General features: G+C 71.4%; 3 protein-coding genes across 3 annotated transcripts in view; 2 read left to right on the top strand and 1 right to left on the bottom strand.

The window, feature by feature from the left end:
- Positions 1 to 1,532: 1,532 nt before the first annotated feature.
- NACC1 (nucleus accumbens associated 1) lies at positions 1,533 to 4,557 on the top strand. The gene is made up of 5 exons (XM_040054440.2): positions 1,533 to 2,423; positions 2,687 to 2,863; positions 2,960 to 3,065; positions 3,184 to 3,281; positions 4,199 to 4,557. The coding sequence occupies exons 1-5, from the start codon at positions 1,547 to 1,549 to the stop codon at positions 4,537 to 4,539; spliced, it is 1,599 nt and encodes a 532-aa protein (XP_039910374.1). The 5' UTR covers positions 1,533 to 1,546; the 3' UTR covers positions 4,540 to 4,557.
- Positions 4,558 to 7,198: 2,641 nt separating this feature from the next.
- Positions 7,199 to 7,842, top strand: IER2 (immediate early response 2). Its single transcript, XM_040054426.1, has 2 exons — positions 7,199 to 7,528; positions 7,681 to 7,842. The coding sequence occupies exons 1-2, from the start codon at positions 7,199 to 7,201 to the stop codon at positions 7,840 to 7,842; spliced, it is 492 nt and encodes a 163-aa protein (XP_039910360.1).
- A 1,683-nt stretch (positions 7,843 to 9,525) lies between these two features.
- The window catches only part of CACNA1A (calcium voltage-gated channel subunit alpha1 A), a 41,561-nt gene continuing 37,777 nt past the window's right edge, over positions 9,526 to 13,309 (bottom strand). Inside the window, 5 exon segments of the mRNA XM_058419160.1 lie at positions 9,526 to 9,654; positions 9,656 to 9,934; positions 9,936 to 9,989; positions 11,746 to 11,843; positions 11,846 to 12,025. Coding sequence (XP_058275143.1) covers positions 9,526 to 9,654; positions 9,656 to 9,934; positions 9,936 to 9,989; positions 11,746 to 11,843; positions 11,846 to 12,025 — 740 coding nt within the window.

Genomic DNA, 13,309 nt, shown 5'->3' with positions numbered 1-13,309 from the left:
GGGCTCCCTGAGGGCGCCGCTGGGTGGATGATTCGGCGCTCGGCTGGTCGCGCAGGCGCGGGCGCGCTCGGCGCTCGGCTGGTCGCACCTGCCGCACAATGAATGGCCGCTGAGCGCGGCGGCACCGGGAGCGGCTCCGGGAGCGGCCGCGGCCCCAGCGCAGCCCCCCCGGCCCCCGGTAAGGCGGGGACCCCCCGGCCCCGCCCTCAACCCGCCCCCGCCCCCCTGCACCGCTTCCCCGCCGCCGCTTCCTTCCCCCGCCGGCCCCGGTGAAATTCCGCGGCCCCCCCCCCACCTCCGCTCCCGTTCCCCCGGCCTGCGGCGCCTGCCGCCCCCCCCCGCGCCGGGGATCCCCCGGTTCCCCCCATCTTCTGCTCCCGGTAATGGGGGCGCTGCTGTGTCCGTGCCCCCCCCCTGCGGGGATTGGGGTCCCCCTGTTGCAGCCCCCCCTGGATTGGGGGGGGTTTAACGACCCCTCCCCCAAAAAATTTGGGGGCCCCCTCGTTGTCACCCCTGAGGGTTCGGGGGTCCTCTCCCCTCTCCTGCTGGAGAGTGGGGGTCTCCTCTGTCCCCAGCCCAGGGAGTGGGGTCTTTTTTTGGTGACCCCCCGTGTTTTGGGGTCCCTCTGCCCCTCTCTCCCTCCCCCAAGCTGGGGGATTGATCGCCCCCCCCCCCCCCGGAATTTGGGGGATCGTGCCCGTTTCCCCTCTGTGGGCCTAAAGGTCTCCCCGTGTCCCCCCGGTGCCTGGGTCAGGCTTGGGGGGCTCCTTTCTCCCCCAAACTGGGGGTGTCTCCCTGTGCCCCCCCCCGTCCAAAACCTGGGGGCACCCCGGGGGTGTCGCAGGCCTGGTGTCCCCCCCATGTCCCAGGGCTGGGGACCCCTCAGAGCCCCCCTGGCCTTGGCAGGGCCCCCTCCCCTGCGCCCCTGTCCTGGGAGGGGTCTGGGGGGAGGATTTGGGGTGACCCCGGGCTGGGGGCTTTGTCTGAGCTCTGTCTGTGCTCTGTCCCTGTATCCCTGTCCTTGTGTGCCTGTGTCCCTGTCCCTGCCCCATTCCTGGTGTCCGTGCCCCATTCCCGGTGTCCCTGTCCCTCTGTCCCTGCCCCATTCCCGGTGTCCCTGTCCCTCTGTCCCTGCCCCATTCCTGGTGTCCCTGTCCCATTCCGGTGTCCCTGTCCCTGTCTCTCTGTTCCTGTTGTCCCCCTGTCCCCGTCCTGCTGTCTCTGCTCTCCCTGCTGTCCCTCTGTCCCCTGTCCCTGCTGTCCCTCTGTCCCTGTCCCTGTTGTCCCTCTGTCCCCTGTCCCTCTCCCCCTATCACGCATCCCCTGTCCCTGCTGTCCCTGTCCCCTGTCCCCCATCCCTCTGTCCCCCTGTCCCCCTGCCCATGCTGTCCCCTGTCCTCCATCCCTGTCCCTTGTCCCGCTGTCCCTGTTGTTCCCCTGTCCCGCTGTCCCTGTTGTTCCCCTGTCCCGCTGTCCCTGGTGTTCCCTTGTGTCCCCTGTCCCCCTGTCCCCGTCCCCGCCCCGCAGGCCCCCCCCGGCCCCCGCCATGGCGCAGACGCTGCAGATGGAGATCCCCAACTTCGGCAACAGCATCCTGGAGTGCCTGAACGAGCAGCGCCTGCAGGGGCTCTTCTGCGACGTCTCGGTGGTGGTCAAGGGCCACGCCTTCAAAGCCCACCGGGCCGTGCTGGCCGCCAGCAGCTCCTACTTCCGAGACCTGTTCCACAGCTCCAAGAGCGCCGTGGTGGAGCTGCCGGCCGCCGTGCAGCCCCAGTCCTTCCAGCAGATCCTCAGCTTCTGCTACACCGGCCGCCTCAGCATGAACGTGGGCGACCAGTTCCTGCTCATGTACACGGCGGGCTTCCTGCAGATCCAGGAGATCATGGAGAAGGGCACCGAGTTCTTCCTCAAGGTCAGCTCCCCCAGCTGCGACTCGCAGGGGCTGCACGGCGACGACGCGCCGGGCTCGGAGCCGCAGAGCCCGGCGGCGCAGGCCTCGGCGGCGCAGGGCTGGGCGGCCGCGCTGCCGCTGGTGTCGCGGGTCAAGACGGAGCAGGGCGAGCCCGACGGCGTGCAGTGCACCTTCGTGGTCAAGCGCCTCTGGGACGGGGCCCCCAAGGACGCCGGCGGCAACGGCAGCCGCAAAATGGCCAAATTCTCCGAGGCCGCCCCGCGCCCGCCGCCGCCGCCGCCCGCCAACAGCAGCGCCGCCAACAGCGGTGCCAACGCGGCGGCGCCCGGCGCGGCCGCCGACCAGACCAGCCCCGGCGGCACCTCCAGCGCCTACACCAGCGACAGCCCGGGCTCCTTCCACAACGAGGAGGACGAGGAGGAGGACGCGGGCGAGGAAGGCTCGGACGAGCAGTACCGGCAGATCTGCAACATGTACACCATGTACAGCATGATGAACGTGGGGCCCGCAGGTGAGATGGGGCCCGCACGGAGTGTGGGGCTTGGGGGGCGAGACCCCCTCCTCGTTCCGGGGTGGGCTCCATCTGTGCCCCCCCTGCCCTCCTCCCCTGCCTCAGAGCCCCTCCGAGCCCCGAGGTGGGACCCCCTCAGCCCCCCGCCGTCCCCTCGGGGGTGTCTCCGTGCCTGCTGCAGCGGCTCCCCCTCCCCGTGGCTGGGCTGGGCAGGGCAGGACCCCCCCACACACACATTGAGACCCCTCCCGGTGCCCCCCCAGCCGCCGAGAAGGTGGAAGCGCTGCCCGAGCAGCCGCCGCCGGAGCCCCGGGCCCGCGCCCGCCTGCGCCAGGACCTGGCGTCGCTGCCGGCCGAGCTGGTCACGCAGATCGGCAACCGCTGCCACCCCAAGCTCTACGACGAGGGCGACCCCGCCGAGAAGCTGGAGCTCGTCACCGGTACCCGGGGGGGCTTGGGGAGGTCAAGGGAAGGGTTTTTTATTTTTTTGGGGGGGTTTCTCCTCGCTGAGCCCTCTCCCCGCGCCCCCTGCCCAGGCACCAACGTGTACATCACGCGGGCGCAGCTGATGAACTGCCACGTCAGCGCGGGCACGCGGCACAAGGTGCTGCTGCGCCGCCTCCTCGCCTCCTTCTTCGACAGGTGAGACCCCCCCCCAACCCTGCACACCCCCCGGGGGCGCCCCCCAGCCCCCGAAATCGGGGGTCTGGAAGGGTTTTTGGGGGACGGGGGGTTCAGCCTGGGTTCCGCTCCCTTCCAGGAACACGCTGGCCAACAGCTGCGGGACCGGCATCCGCTCGTCCACCAACGACCCCAGCCGGAAGCCGCTGGACAGCCGGGTGCTGCACGCCGTCAAGTGTGAGTGGGGGGCGCGGGGGAGACCCCCGGGGATTGGGGGGGGGGGGGCTGTGACACCGAGGGGCTGGGGGCTCGGGGTTGGGGGGAGCTGGGGGAGAGGGGACGGTGGGAAATGTGGGGGGAAAAGGGGCAGCATGGAGAGGGGACAGGAGTGAGGACAGAGAGGGGACAGGAGGGGACAGGAGTGACCACGGGGAGGGGACAGGAGGGGACAGGAGTGAGCACAGAGGGGACAGGAGTGACCACAGTGAGGGGACAGGATTGACCCCAGAAGAGGGACAGGAGTGACCTCAGAGAGAGGATGGGAGTGAGCACAGAGAGGGGACAGGAGTGACCACAGGAAGGGACAGGAGTGACCACGGTGAGGGGACAGTGAGACCCCAGAGGGGCGCAGAAGGTGACCCCAGAGAGGAGACAGGAGTGAACACAGGGAAGGGACAAGGTGGGACAGGAGTGACCACGGAGGGGGGACAGGGTGGGGACAGGAGTGATCTCTGGGAGTGACCCCAGAGAGGGGACAGGAGTGACCACGGGGAGGGGACAGGAGTGACTCCAGAGAGGGGACAGGAGTGACCTCAGGGAGGGGACAGTGGGACCCCAGAGGGGCGCAGAAGGTGACCCCAGAGAGGAGATGGGAGTGACCCCAGAGAGGGGACAGGAATGACCACAGTGGGGGGACAGGAGTGGCTATGGGGAGGGGACAGGAGTGACCACAGAGAGAGGACAGGAGGGGACAGCAGTGACCCCAGAGAGGGCACAGAATGGGACAGCCGTCACCTCAGGGAGGACACAGCAAGACCCCAAACAGACCACAACCCCCGACCCCAACCCGCATTTCCCCCCCCCACCCTCTCCTCGGGTGCTCCCCAAATGCCCCCCCACGACCCCTCCCTGACCTTTGCCCCCCCACCCCTCAGTTTACTGCCAGAACTTCGCGCCCAACTTCAAGGAGAGCGAGATGAACGCCATCGCGGCCGACATGTGCACCAACGCGCGGCGCGTGGTGCGCAAGAGCTGGATCCCCAAGCTCAAGCTGCTCATGGCCGAGGGCGACTCCTACACCTCCTTCATCAACGACACCGGCAAGCTGGAGCCCGACATCATGGGCCCCGAGCCCCCCTTCGAGGCGGGGGCGCCGAGCCCGAGGGGGGCCCCGCAGGGGAGGGGCTGCAGTGACACCCCCCCCCCTCCCTCCAGGAGACCCCCGGGATGGGGATGGGGAGGGGGCTGCACCCTCCACACAGGGGGGGGGGTGTGAGGGTGTAGGGACCCCCTCCCCAATTAAAGGGCAGGGTGCCCCCCCCACCCCGTCCTCCAGCGAGGATGAAGGGACCCCCCCCCCCCCAACCCCGCCCCTACGAGGGGGAAGGGTCCCACCAACAAGGGACCCAGGTGGTTTAGGGACCCCCCCCCCACAACCCTAAACCCACAGGGGCTGGGACCGCCCCCCCCCTCAAAGGTGGGGACCCCACGGTGAGGCCCCGGTGGGTTTTGTTCTGCCCCCCCCCCTCCCCCCCAGGATTTGGGGGGTTTTTTGGTGTTTTTTTTTTTTTGGGGGGGGAGGGGGCGGCGGCGTCTCGGCACAAGCGCAGCTGCCCCCCCCCCCCAACCCCCCCCTCAGCGTTTAGAGGGGTCTGGGGGCTCGGGGAGGGAGGAGGAGGAGAGGGGGGGGGGCTCGGCTTTGGGGTCTGGTTGCCCCCCCCCCCCCCCACCCCGTGCACCCCGGTTCCCCTCCAGGCACCCGCATGTGTGTCCCCCCCGTGTGCCCCCCACCCCCCAGGGACCCCCGTGGCTCTGGGACCCCCCCCCCCGCATGTGTCCCCCCGCCCCCCGGGTCACCTGTCCGTGTGTGTCCCCAGGTGTGTGTGTGTGTCCCCGCCCCCGGCACAAAGGGAGGTGTCACCTGTCTCTGTGTGTGTGTGTGTGTGTGTGTGTCCCCCTCCCCAAAAAAAGGAGCCAGGGCTGCCAAATTGAGGGGGGGGGTGTCCCTTTATTGCCCCCCCCCCACGCTGGTGTCTCAAAGTTGGGGGGGGGGGGACACACGCGTGGGTGTGACCTGGGCGGGGCTCTGCAGGTCGGGATCTCACCTGTACGGGGTGGGGAGGGGGCTCAGAGGGAGGTGGGGGACACGGGGGGGACACACACCCCCCCGCCCCCCCCCCCCGCAGCCGCGCCCCCTCCCCAGGGCTCGGCGCCGGCTTCACTCCAGAGGGGAAACTGAGGCACAGTTGGGTGACACCGCCCCTATCCCATCGCATTCCGGGTGGGGGGGGGGTCACCAGGAGCACCCCCCCCTCATCCCGCTCAGCCCGGGGGGGTCCCCAGGTGTCCCCAGGTGTCCCCAGGTGTCCCCAGGTGTCCCCCCCCCTCCCCAGGTCTCCTGACGTTTGGTCAAGTGCCTTACCCGACCCTCCCCCGGGCTCCCTCCGCGTCTCCGCTGCCCCCCCCCGGGACCCCCCCCCCTCTCCCGGTGTGGGGTGGGGTCACGGGACCCTCCCCCAAACACCCCCCCCCCCCCAAAATAGCCTGGGGTCCCCCCCCTCCCCTCTCCCCGTGCCTCAGTTTCCCTTTTCCCACGAGTCCTGCCGGTCTCACCCTGCCCGGTGAGGGGGGGGGGGGTGTGGGTTTGTCCCCCCCCCCGCTGCAGCCCCCCTCCCCAAAATCGGGGTCCCGCTCTTTCTCAGCGCCCCCCCCCGTCTCTTCGCTGTACAGAAATGGTGGGGGGGGGTCTCGGCAGCATGGACCCCCCCCCGCCCCGTGCTTGCGCTTCCCCCGGGACCCCCCCCCAGTGTCTGTCCTGTGTAATGAAGTGCCAAGACCACCCCCCACCCCCCCCAGGGGTCCTTCTGGAGCCCCCCCCCCGCCCCCCCCAGGACCCCCCCCCCCGACCCCGAGCCCCCCCGACGCTGGAGGTTGCACATGAACTGCTGTTGGGCGCGAGGGAGCGTGTGAATAGTGAAAATAAACACAGAGTTTGTAACAGCCGCGGCCTGGAGACCCCCCCCCCCAAAAAAAAACACCCCCCCGAGGGGGTTAACGGGGGCTGGGGAGGGGTCGCGCAGCGCTGGCCACGCCCCCTTCTCCCCCCGCCCTTATATGGGCAGGCGGAAGCGGCTCCGCCCCCCGCGCGCGGACCGGGGCCACGCCCCCTGCCCGTGGCGTCACCGCCCCCCTTATTTGGGCATGGAAGGGGGCGGGGCCGGGGATCCCCGGGAAAACGGGGGGGGGGGGGGGGACACGGGGAGTCCCCCCCAAAATATGGGGAAACACGGGGGGGGCACAGGGACCCCCCAAAAACACAGGGGACGACGCAGGGACCCCCCCCAAGGAAACGGGGGGGGGCACGGGGACCCCCACAATAAATGGAGGGGGCACAGGGACCCCCAAAACACGGGGGGGGCGGCACAGGGGCCCCCCCAAACACACACGGGGGGCACAGGGACACACCCCCCCCCCAAATCTGCGTTGGGGCGGCACAGAGAACCCCAATCATTGAGGGGGGGCACAGACCCCCCCCCCATCCACCCCTTCCCGGGAATTCCAAGCCCCCCTTCCCCAATCCCGGGAATTCCAGCTCCCCCCCCGATCCCGGTAATTCCAGCTCCCCCTCCCCAATCCCGGGAATTCCAGCTCCCCCCCGAATCCCGGGAATTCCAGCTCCCCCTCCCCAATCCCGGGAATTCCAGCTCCCCCTCCCCAATCCCGGGAATTCCAAGCCCCCCCCCTTTGTGCCCGGGCCCCCCCCGCTGCCGTTTCCGTCCCCGGCGCCGCCGAGACGCGCGGAGCCGCCCCGGGGCCGGATGCGGCGGCGGGCGCGGGGGGGGTCCCGGGGCGGTGCCGGGGCCGGATGCGGTGGCGGCGGCGGGGTTACAAAAAGCTCTCCGAGGCCGAGGCGGCGCACCCGGAGCGCGGCCGGCATGGAGGAGGCGCAGCGGCTGCTGACGGTGTCGGTGTGGAAGCTTTACCGGTGCCGCCTGCGGCGGGGCGGCCTCCGCCTGCACCGGAGCCTGCAGCTCTCGCTGCTCGTCCGCGCCGCCCGCCACCGCTACCTGAGCGCCCGCGCCGCCGCCGAGAGCCTCCCGGGAGCGGCGTGCGGGCAGAGCCCCCAACGGGAACCGGGCCGGGACCCCCGAGCCGCCCGCTGCCCGGACCCAGCGGAACCGGCCGCCGGCAGCCGGCGGGAATGGGCGAGCCCCCGGAAGGAATGCACCGGGGACCGCCCGAACCTCCCGACCGGAGCCCCCGCAGTGAGTGGGAGCGGGGGTGTCCCCCCCCGAGCCCCCCGAGCCCCCCGAGCGGGGCCGGCCCGGCCCCGGCGAGCGCGGATCCGCATCCCGGACCGGACCGCGCCAGCCGGGACCGGGACCCCGCCACCGCCGGAGCCCCCCGGGCCGGGCAGAAGAAGCGGAGAAGCGGCGGCTCGGCGGGGCCGGGCCCGGGCCCGGTACCGAGCAAACGGGCGCGGCTGGAAGCGGAGGCGCCGCCGCTGCCCCCGGGGCGCTGCTCGGGGCCGCCCGCGGCCGCCTTCGGCTTCGTGCTCCGGGCCGTGGGGGCGTGCTGAGAGCTCCGGGGAGCCCCGGGACACGCGGGACTAAACGGAGATCCGGTTCTGGAACCGCCGGGACACGCGGGACTAAACGGAGATCCGGTTCTGGAACCACCGGGACACGCGGGACTAAACGGAGATCCGGTTCTGGAACCACCGGGACACGCGGGACTAAACGGAGATCCGGTTCTGGAACCGCCGGGACTTAACGGGGATCGCCCTCGGACACGAGAGATCGGGTCTGGAACCTCCGGGACCAGTTCTGGAACACCCCCGGAACACACGGGACTTAACGGGGATCCCCCCGGAACACACGGGACCGGTTCTGGACACCCCCGGGACCGGTTCTGGAGCCCCCGGAACACACGGGACTTAACGGGGATCCCCCCCGGATCGCTCGGGACCGGTTCTGGACCCCCGGGATTTAACGGGGACCCCCCCGGGACACACGGGACTCCCCAAACTCCGCACGGATGGAGCCGGCCGGGGCCGTGCGGGCTCTCGGGGGTCCCGGTGGGCGCCCCCCCGCCTCCGGGGACCACCGCGCTTTGGGGAGGGGGCTCCAGGCTGGCTCTGCTGAGCCCCCCCCTCCTTAATTATGCTTAATTATTATTTCGTTAATCAAATAAAAGTGGGTTTTGTGCAGCCGCTGCCTCGGGGGGATTTGAGGCGGGGGTCGCTGTGTCCCCGTGACCCCTCCGCGGTTTGGGGCGGGGGGGGTCAGAGGGGTTGGGGGGCGTTCGGTGGCTGCTCCGATGGGTCTGGGGGGGGCTCGGTCCGAACCGGGGGGGGGCGGAATTCGGATCTCTGCCCCCACCCCCGGCGCTTCCTGCTCCGGTTCACGGGGGCGGGGAATGTCCCGGGAAACCCCCCCCCGGTCCCGGAACCCCCCCGGTCCCGGGACGCCCCACGCCGTGCGGGGTTACCGGGGTGTCACGGGGGGGCTTCGGGGGCCCCCCCCGCGCTTCCCCCCACCCCCATCCCGGGAAGGAGCGAGACGGGCTCGATCCAAAATTCCTTTTTTTTTTAATGGTTCTGGGACTTTTCGGGGTTCGGGTTGGGTTTTGTTGGTTGCTTTGTTGTGTGGGGTTTTTTTTTTCCTTCCCCTTTTTTTTCCTTTTTCTTTTTTTTTTTTTTTTTTTTTTTTTTTTTTTTTCGTCATTGATCTTTTTATTCTGGTTTCGGTAACTCGGTTCATGCAATGGCGGCGGCCCCGGTTCCGCCGCCTCCGTGCCTCGGGCGGGGGGGGCCCGGTGCCCGTTCCCGGTGCCCGTTCCCGGTGCCTGTTCCCGGTGCCCGTTCCCGGTGCCGGTGCCGGGTGCCGCTTCCCGGATCCCGTTCCCGGTGCCAGTTCCTGGTCCCCGGATCCCGTTCCCGGATCCCGTTCCCGGTGCCGTTTCCCGGATCCCGGTGCCCGTTCCCACTGTTCCCGGTGCCCGTTCCCGGGCTCCGCTCCCGTCCCGGCGGCTCCTCCCGGCCGGGGGCTCCCTCCGGGCTCGGGGAGCTTTTTGGGGGGGGGGGTCCCGTGGATGCTCGGGGTGGGGGGGGGGGGTCCCCGTTTCCGCCTCGCCCCCCCCCCTCTCCTCACGGCGGCGGCGGCTCCTCCAGATGATAAAACTCATCCATAGCCCCGGGAGCGGGCGGGAGGAGGGACAGCGTCCGCGGGCGATATGTCGCGACAGGCGGCGGGAGGCGCCGCTAGCAGCAGTCATCGTCCGTCTCGCTGTAGGGGTCGCGGAGGCCCGGCCGCCCCCTCCCCGCGCCGCGGCTCGGGTAATACCCGTTCGGCAGCCGCCGGCCGGGCCGGGGGGGCGACGGGCCGGGGGCTCCGGTTGCCGCGGGGGGCTCGGGGGGCTCGTCCGTCGTGCGGCGGCGGCGGCGGCGGCGGCGGCTCCGCGTCCCGGGGCAGCCCTCGGGGGGGGCTTCGGGCCAGCGGGCGGAGGGGCGGGGCGGGGGCTCGGGGCTCCGCGGGCGGCGGGGGGCGGCGGGGGCCGCGGGCGGGGGGCGGCGGCGCGGCGGGCGGGGGGCGGCGGGCGGCGGGCGAGTACGAGACGTGGGGCCGCGGCGTGGCGGGGGTCGGCGGGAGCTGGCGGCGGGCGCGGCGCGGGGGTGCTGGTCCCGGACGTGGAGAGCACCGGGCTGCCGCTGACCGAGCTGCTGCCCTGCGGCGACAGCGACACGGGCTGGCGGCGGCGGCGGGGGCGGCGGGGGGGCCGGGAGGGGCGGGGGTCGCAGCCACGGGGGGGGGTCCGGGAGGGGCGGGGGGTCGCAGCCACGGGGGTGGGCTGGGGTGGGGAGGGGTCCGGGAGGGGCGGGGGTCGCAGCCACGGGGGGGGGGGGGTCCGGGAGGGGCGGGGGTCGCAGCCACGGGCCGTGCAGGCGAGGGAGGGGACGAAGGACGCAGCGCAAGGGGCAGAGGCGGCGCGGGGGGAGCTGGGGAGGGGGCGCCGGGACCCCCAAAGCGCTCGCAAGGCAAAGCTCGGGATTAAGGGGCGGGGGGGGGGAAAAAGCGGGGGGCTGGAGAAGTTTGGAAGAGTCAGCCCGGGAAACGGGGGGGGGGGGGGAACGGAGGCTGAACCCCGAATTTGGGGGTGCTGGGGAGCTTTATGCAGCCCCCTCCTCACTCGGAGGGGAGGGGGGGGCTGGGGGTGGACCCCAATTGTGCCGTGAGCCCCCGGGGCGGGGGGGGGGGGGGCAAGGGACGGTCACCCCCAATTTGGGGTCTGGGGGAGGCCCGTGCTCTTTGAGGAAGGGGGGCTGAGGACCCCAGACCCATCTCAGAGCCCTGAGCACCCCCAAACCTCAGCACAGGCGTTGTGGCCCCCCCCCACCCGCACTACGGGGGAGCCCCCAGACCCAGCTGGGGGGGGGGTGGGGTTTGAGACCCCCGATTCAGGGATGGGGAGGGGTCTCTGCACCCCAATTTTGGTCTGGGGGAGTTCCGGGCTCCTTCTGAGGAGGGGGGCGGTGGGTGTCCCCCCCCACGGGAGATAAATGGGGAGATGTGGGGGGCACCCCAAAACATCCCGGCGAGGCAAAGCCGCTCCTCCTGGAGCCGCAGCCGGATTTTAGGGGGGGGGGGGTGTCTGGGAATTTTTTTTTTTTTTTGGGGGGGGGTGGGGGCAGCTTCATTCCAAACTTTCCAGGGTGGCCGGAGCCTGGGGGGGCCGGAGCGGATTTTGGGGGGGCCCCGAGCCGCTTACCTGGGCCACCCCTCGCCGTGACAGCGCAGCCAAAGCACAGCGATGGGGAAAACAGAGAGGTGAATCAAGGCAGGGCCCCCCCAAGCAGCCGGGGGGGGGCCGGGGGGGCCAAGCGAGGGGGGCTCTGTGCGGGCAGGGTGGGGGGCGCGGGGTGGGGGGGGGCCGAGAGCAGGGAGGGGAGGGGGCGCATCCCCAGGGCTCGAAGCGTCGCCGCCGCCCCCCCCCTCAAATCCTCGCGGGGGGGGGTCCCCCCATTGCCCCCCCCCTCAATGGGTGCTGCCCCTCCTTTTTTTTTTTTTGGGGGGGGGGGCGAACCCCCGAGGAGGCTTGGCTGGACACTTGGGAGGGGGCTGGACCCCCCAAATTCGGGGCTGGACACCCCCAAGGTGGGGAGGGGGCTGGACCCCCCCCAAGGCGGAGCGCTGAGGGGGCTCTGCTGGTGTAACTGGGACTCCACCAGTCCCGAACTGGGGCGGGGGGGCGCTGGGACTCCCCCCCCACCCCGACCCACAGATTTGGGAGACCCCTCCCCAGCCTGAACAGCACCCATGGGTGGGAGGGTGGGAGCTGGGGAGGGGTCTTTGGTTGAAGACACCGGGGGGTGCAGCCCTTGTGTCCCCCCCCACCCCACCCCGTGGCTGTTTTGGGGGGTTTTGGGGGTTTTGGGGGGGGGTCCTAGAGGCGCATCGGGGGGGGAGCGGAGGGGGGCACCCACCTGGCGGGGGGCGGCGTGTTCCCGACCCTCGCTGGGGGAGCGGGACCAGCGCCGGTCCCGGGAGCGGGGCCGCCCGTAGTCGTGGCGCTCGGCGGCGGCGGCGGGGGGGGCGCAGCGCTCGCGGTCCCCCCGGAGCCCCCCGCGCCGTGGTGGTGGTGGTGGTGGTGGTGGTGGTGGTGCCGGTGCCGCCGGTCCTTGGGCCGCCCCCGCTCCGGGTCCCGCTCCTTGGGGCCGGCCGCGTCCCCGGAGTGAGTGGTGACGCTGAGGTCCGTGCCCAGCCCTGCGGGGGACGGCGCGGGGTCACCGGGGGGGACACCGGGGGGGACACCGGGGGGACACTGAGGGGACACTGAGGGGATACTGAGGGGACACTGAGGGGACACTGAGGGGACACCGGGGGGGACACTGAGGGGACACTGAGGGGACACTGAGGGGACACCAGGGGGGACACTGAGGGGACACTGAGGGGGACACTGAGGGGGACACTGAGGGGGGGACACTGAGGGGACACTGAGGGGACACTGAGGGGACACCGGGGGGACACCGAGGGGACACTGAGGGGACACTGAGGGGACAGGACACCCGGGGGGACACTGAGGGGGACACTGAGGGGACACTGAGGGGACACCGGGGGGACACTGAGGGGACACCGGGGGGACACTGAGGGGGGACACTGAGGGGGACACCGGGGGGACACTGAGGGGACACTGAGGGGACACTGAGGGGACACTGAGGGGACACCGGGGGGACACTGAGGGGGGACACTGAGGGGACACTGAGGGGGACACCGGGGGGACACTGAGGGGGACACCGGGGGGACACTGAGGGGACACTGAGGGGACACTGAGGGGACACTGAGGGGGACACTGAGGGGACACCGAGGGGACACTGAGGGGACACTGAGGGGGACACCGGGGGGACACTGAGGGGACACCGAGGGGACACTGAGGGGACAGGACACCCAGGGGACACTGAGGGGGGACACTGAGGGGGACACTGAGGGGACACTGAGGGGACACTGAGGGGGACTCTGAGGGGGACAGGACACGGGGGAGACACCCAGGGGGACACTGAGGGGACACTGAGGGGACACTGAGGGGGGGACACTGAGGGGACACTGAGGGGACACTGAGGGGGGACAGGACACGGGGGGTGACACTGAGGGGACACTGAGGGGACACTGAGGGGACACTGAGGGGGGACAGGACACGGGGGGTGACACCCAGGGAGTCAGGATAAGGGGGTGACACCCAGGGGGACAGGACACAGGGGTGACACCCAGGGTGACACCCAAGGGACACGACACGGGGGTGACACCAAAGGGACAGGACAAGGGGGTGACACCCAGGGGGGACACCCAAGGGACACGACACGGGGGTGACACCAAAGGGACAGGACACGGGGGTCACACCCAGGGGGGACACCCAAGGGACACGACACGGGGGTGACACCCCGCCGTGTGGCCGGGAGGGGACACACGGGGACCCGCTGGATTTGGGGGGGAGACCCGGGGGACGGCGGCGGCCTCGGGGACACCCGGTACGGGGCGGGGGGCACGGCGGGG

Source organism: Hirundo rustica, unplaced genomic scaffold (genome assembly GCF_015227805.2).
Source record: "Hirundo rustica isolate bHirRus1 unplaced genomic scaffold, bHirRus1.pri.v3 unplaced_BUSCO_368798at7742, whole genome shotgun sequence".
Taxonomy (NCBI): domain Eukaryota; kingdom Metazoa; phylum Chordata; class Aves; order Passeriformes; family Hirundinidae; genus Hirundo; species Hirundo rustica.
The sequence above is the reverse complement of the archived record's forward strand: the minus strand, read 5'-3'. Positions and strand labels throughout refer to the sequence as shown.

Excerpts from the sequence above, each read along its gene's own strand:
- NACC1 (XM_040054440.2), top strand. The coding sequence starts at position 1,547 with ATGGCGCAGACGCTGCAGATGGAGATCCCCAACTTCGGCAACAGCATC. Across the intron at positions 2,424-2,686 it reads GATGAACGTGGGGCCCGCAG|CCGCCGAGAAGGTGGAAGCG; the intron begins GTGAGATGGGGC and ends GTGCCCCCCCAG. Across the intron at positions 3,282-4,198 it reads GGTGCTGCACGCCGTCAAGT|TTTACTGCCAGAACTTCGCG; the intron begins GTGAGTGGGGGG and ends CCCACCCCTCAG.
- IER2 (XM_040054426.1), top strand. The coding sequence starts at position 7,199 with ATGGAGGAGGCGCAGCGGCTGCTGACGGTGTCGGTGTGGAAGCTTTAC. Across the intron at positions 7,529-7,680 it reads TCCCGACCGGAGCCCCCGCA|AAGAAGCGGAGAAGCGGCGG; the intron begins GTGAGTGGGAGC and ends CGGGCCGGGCAG.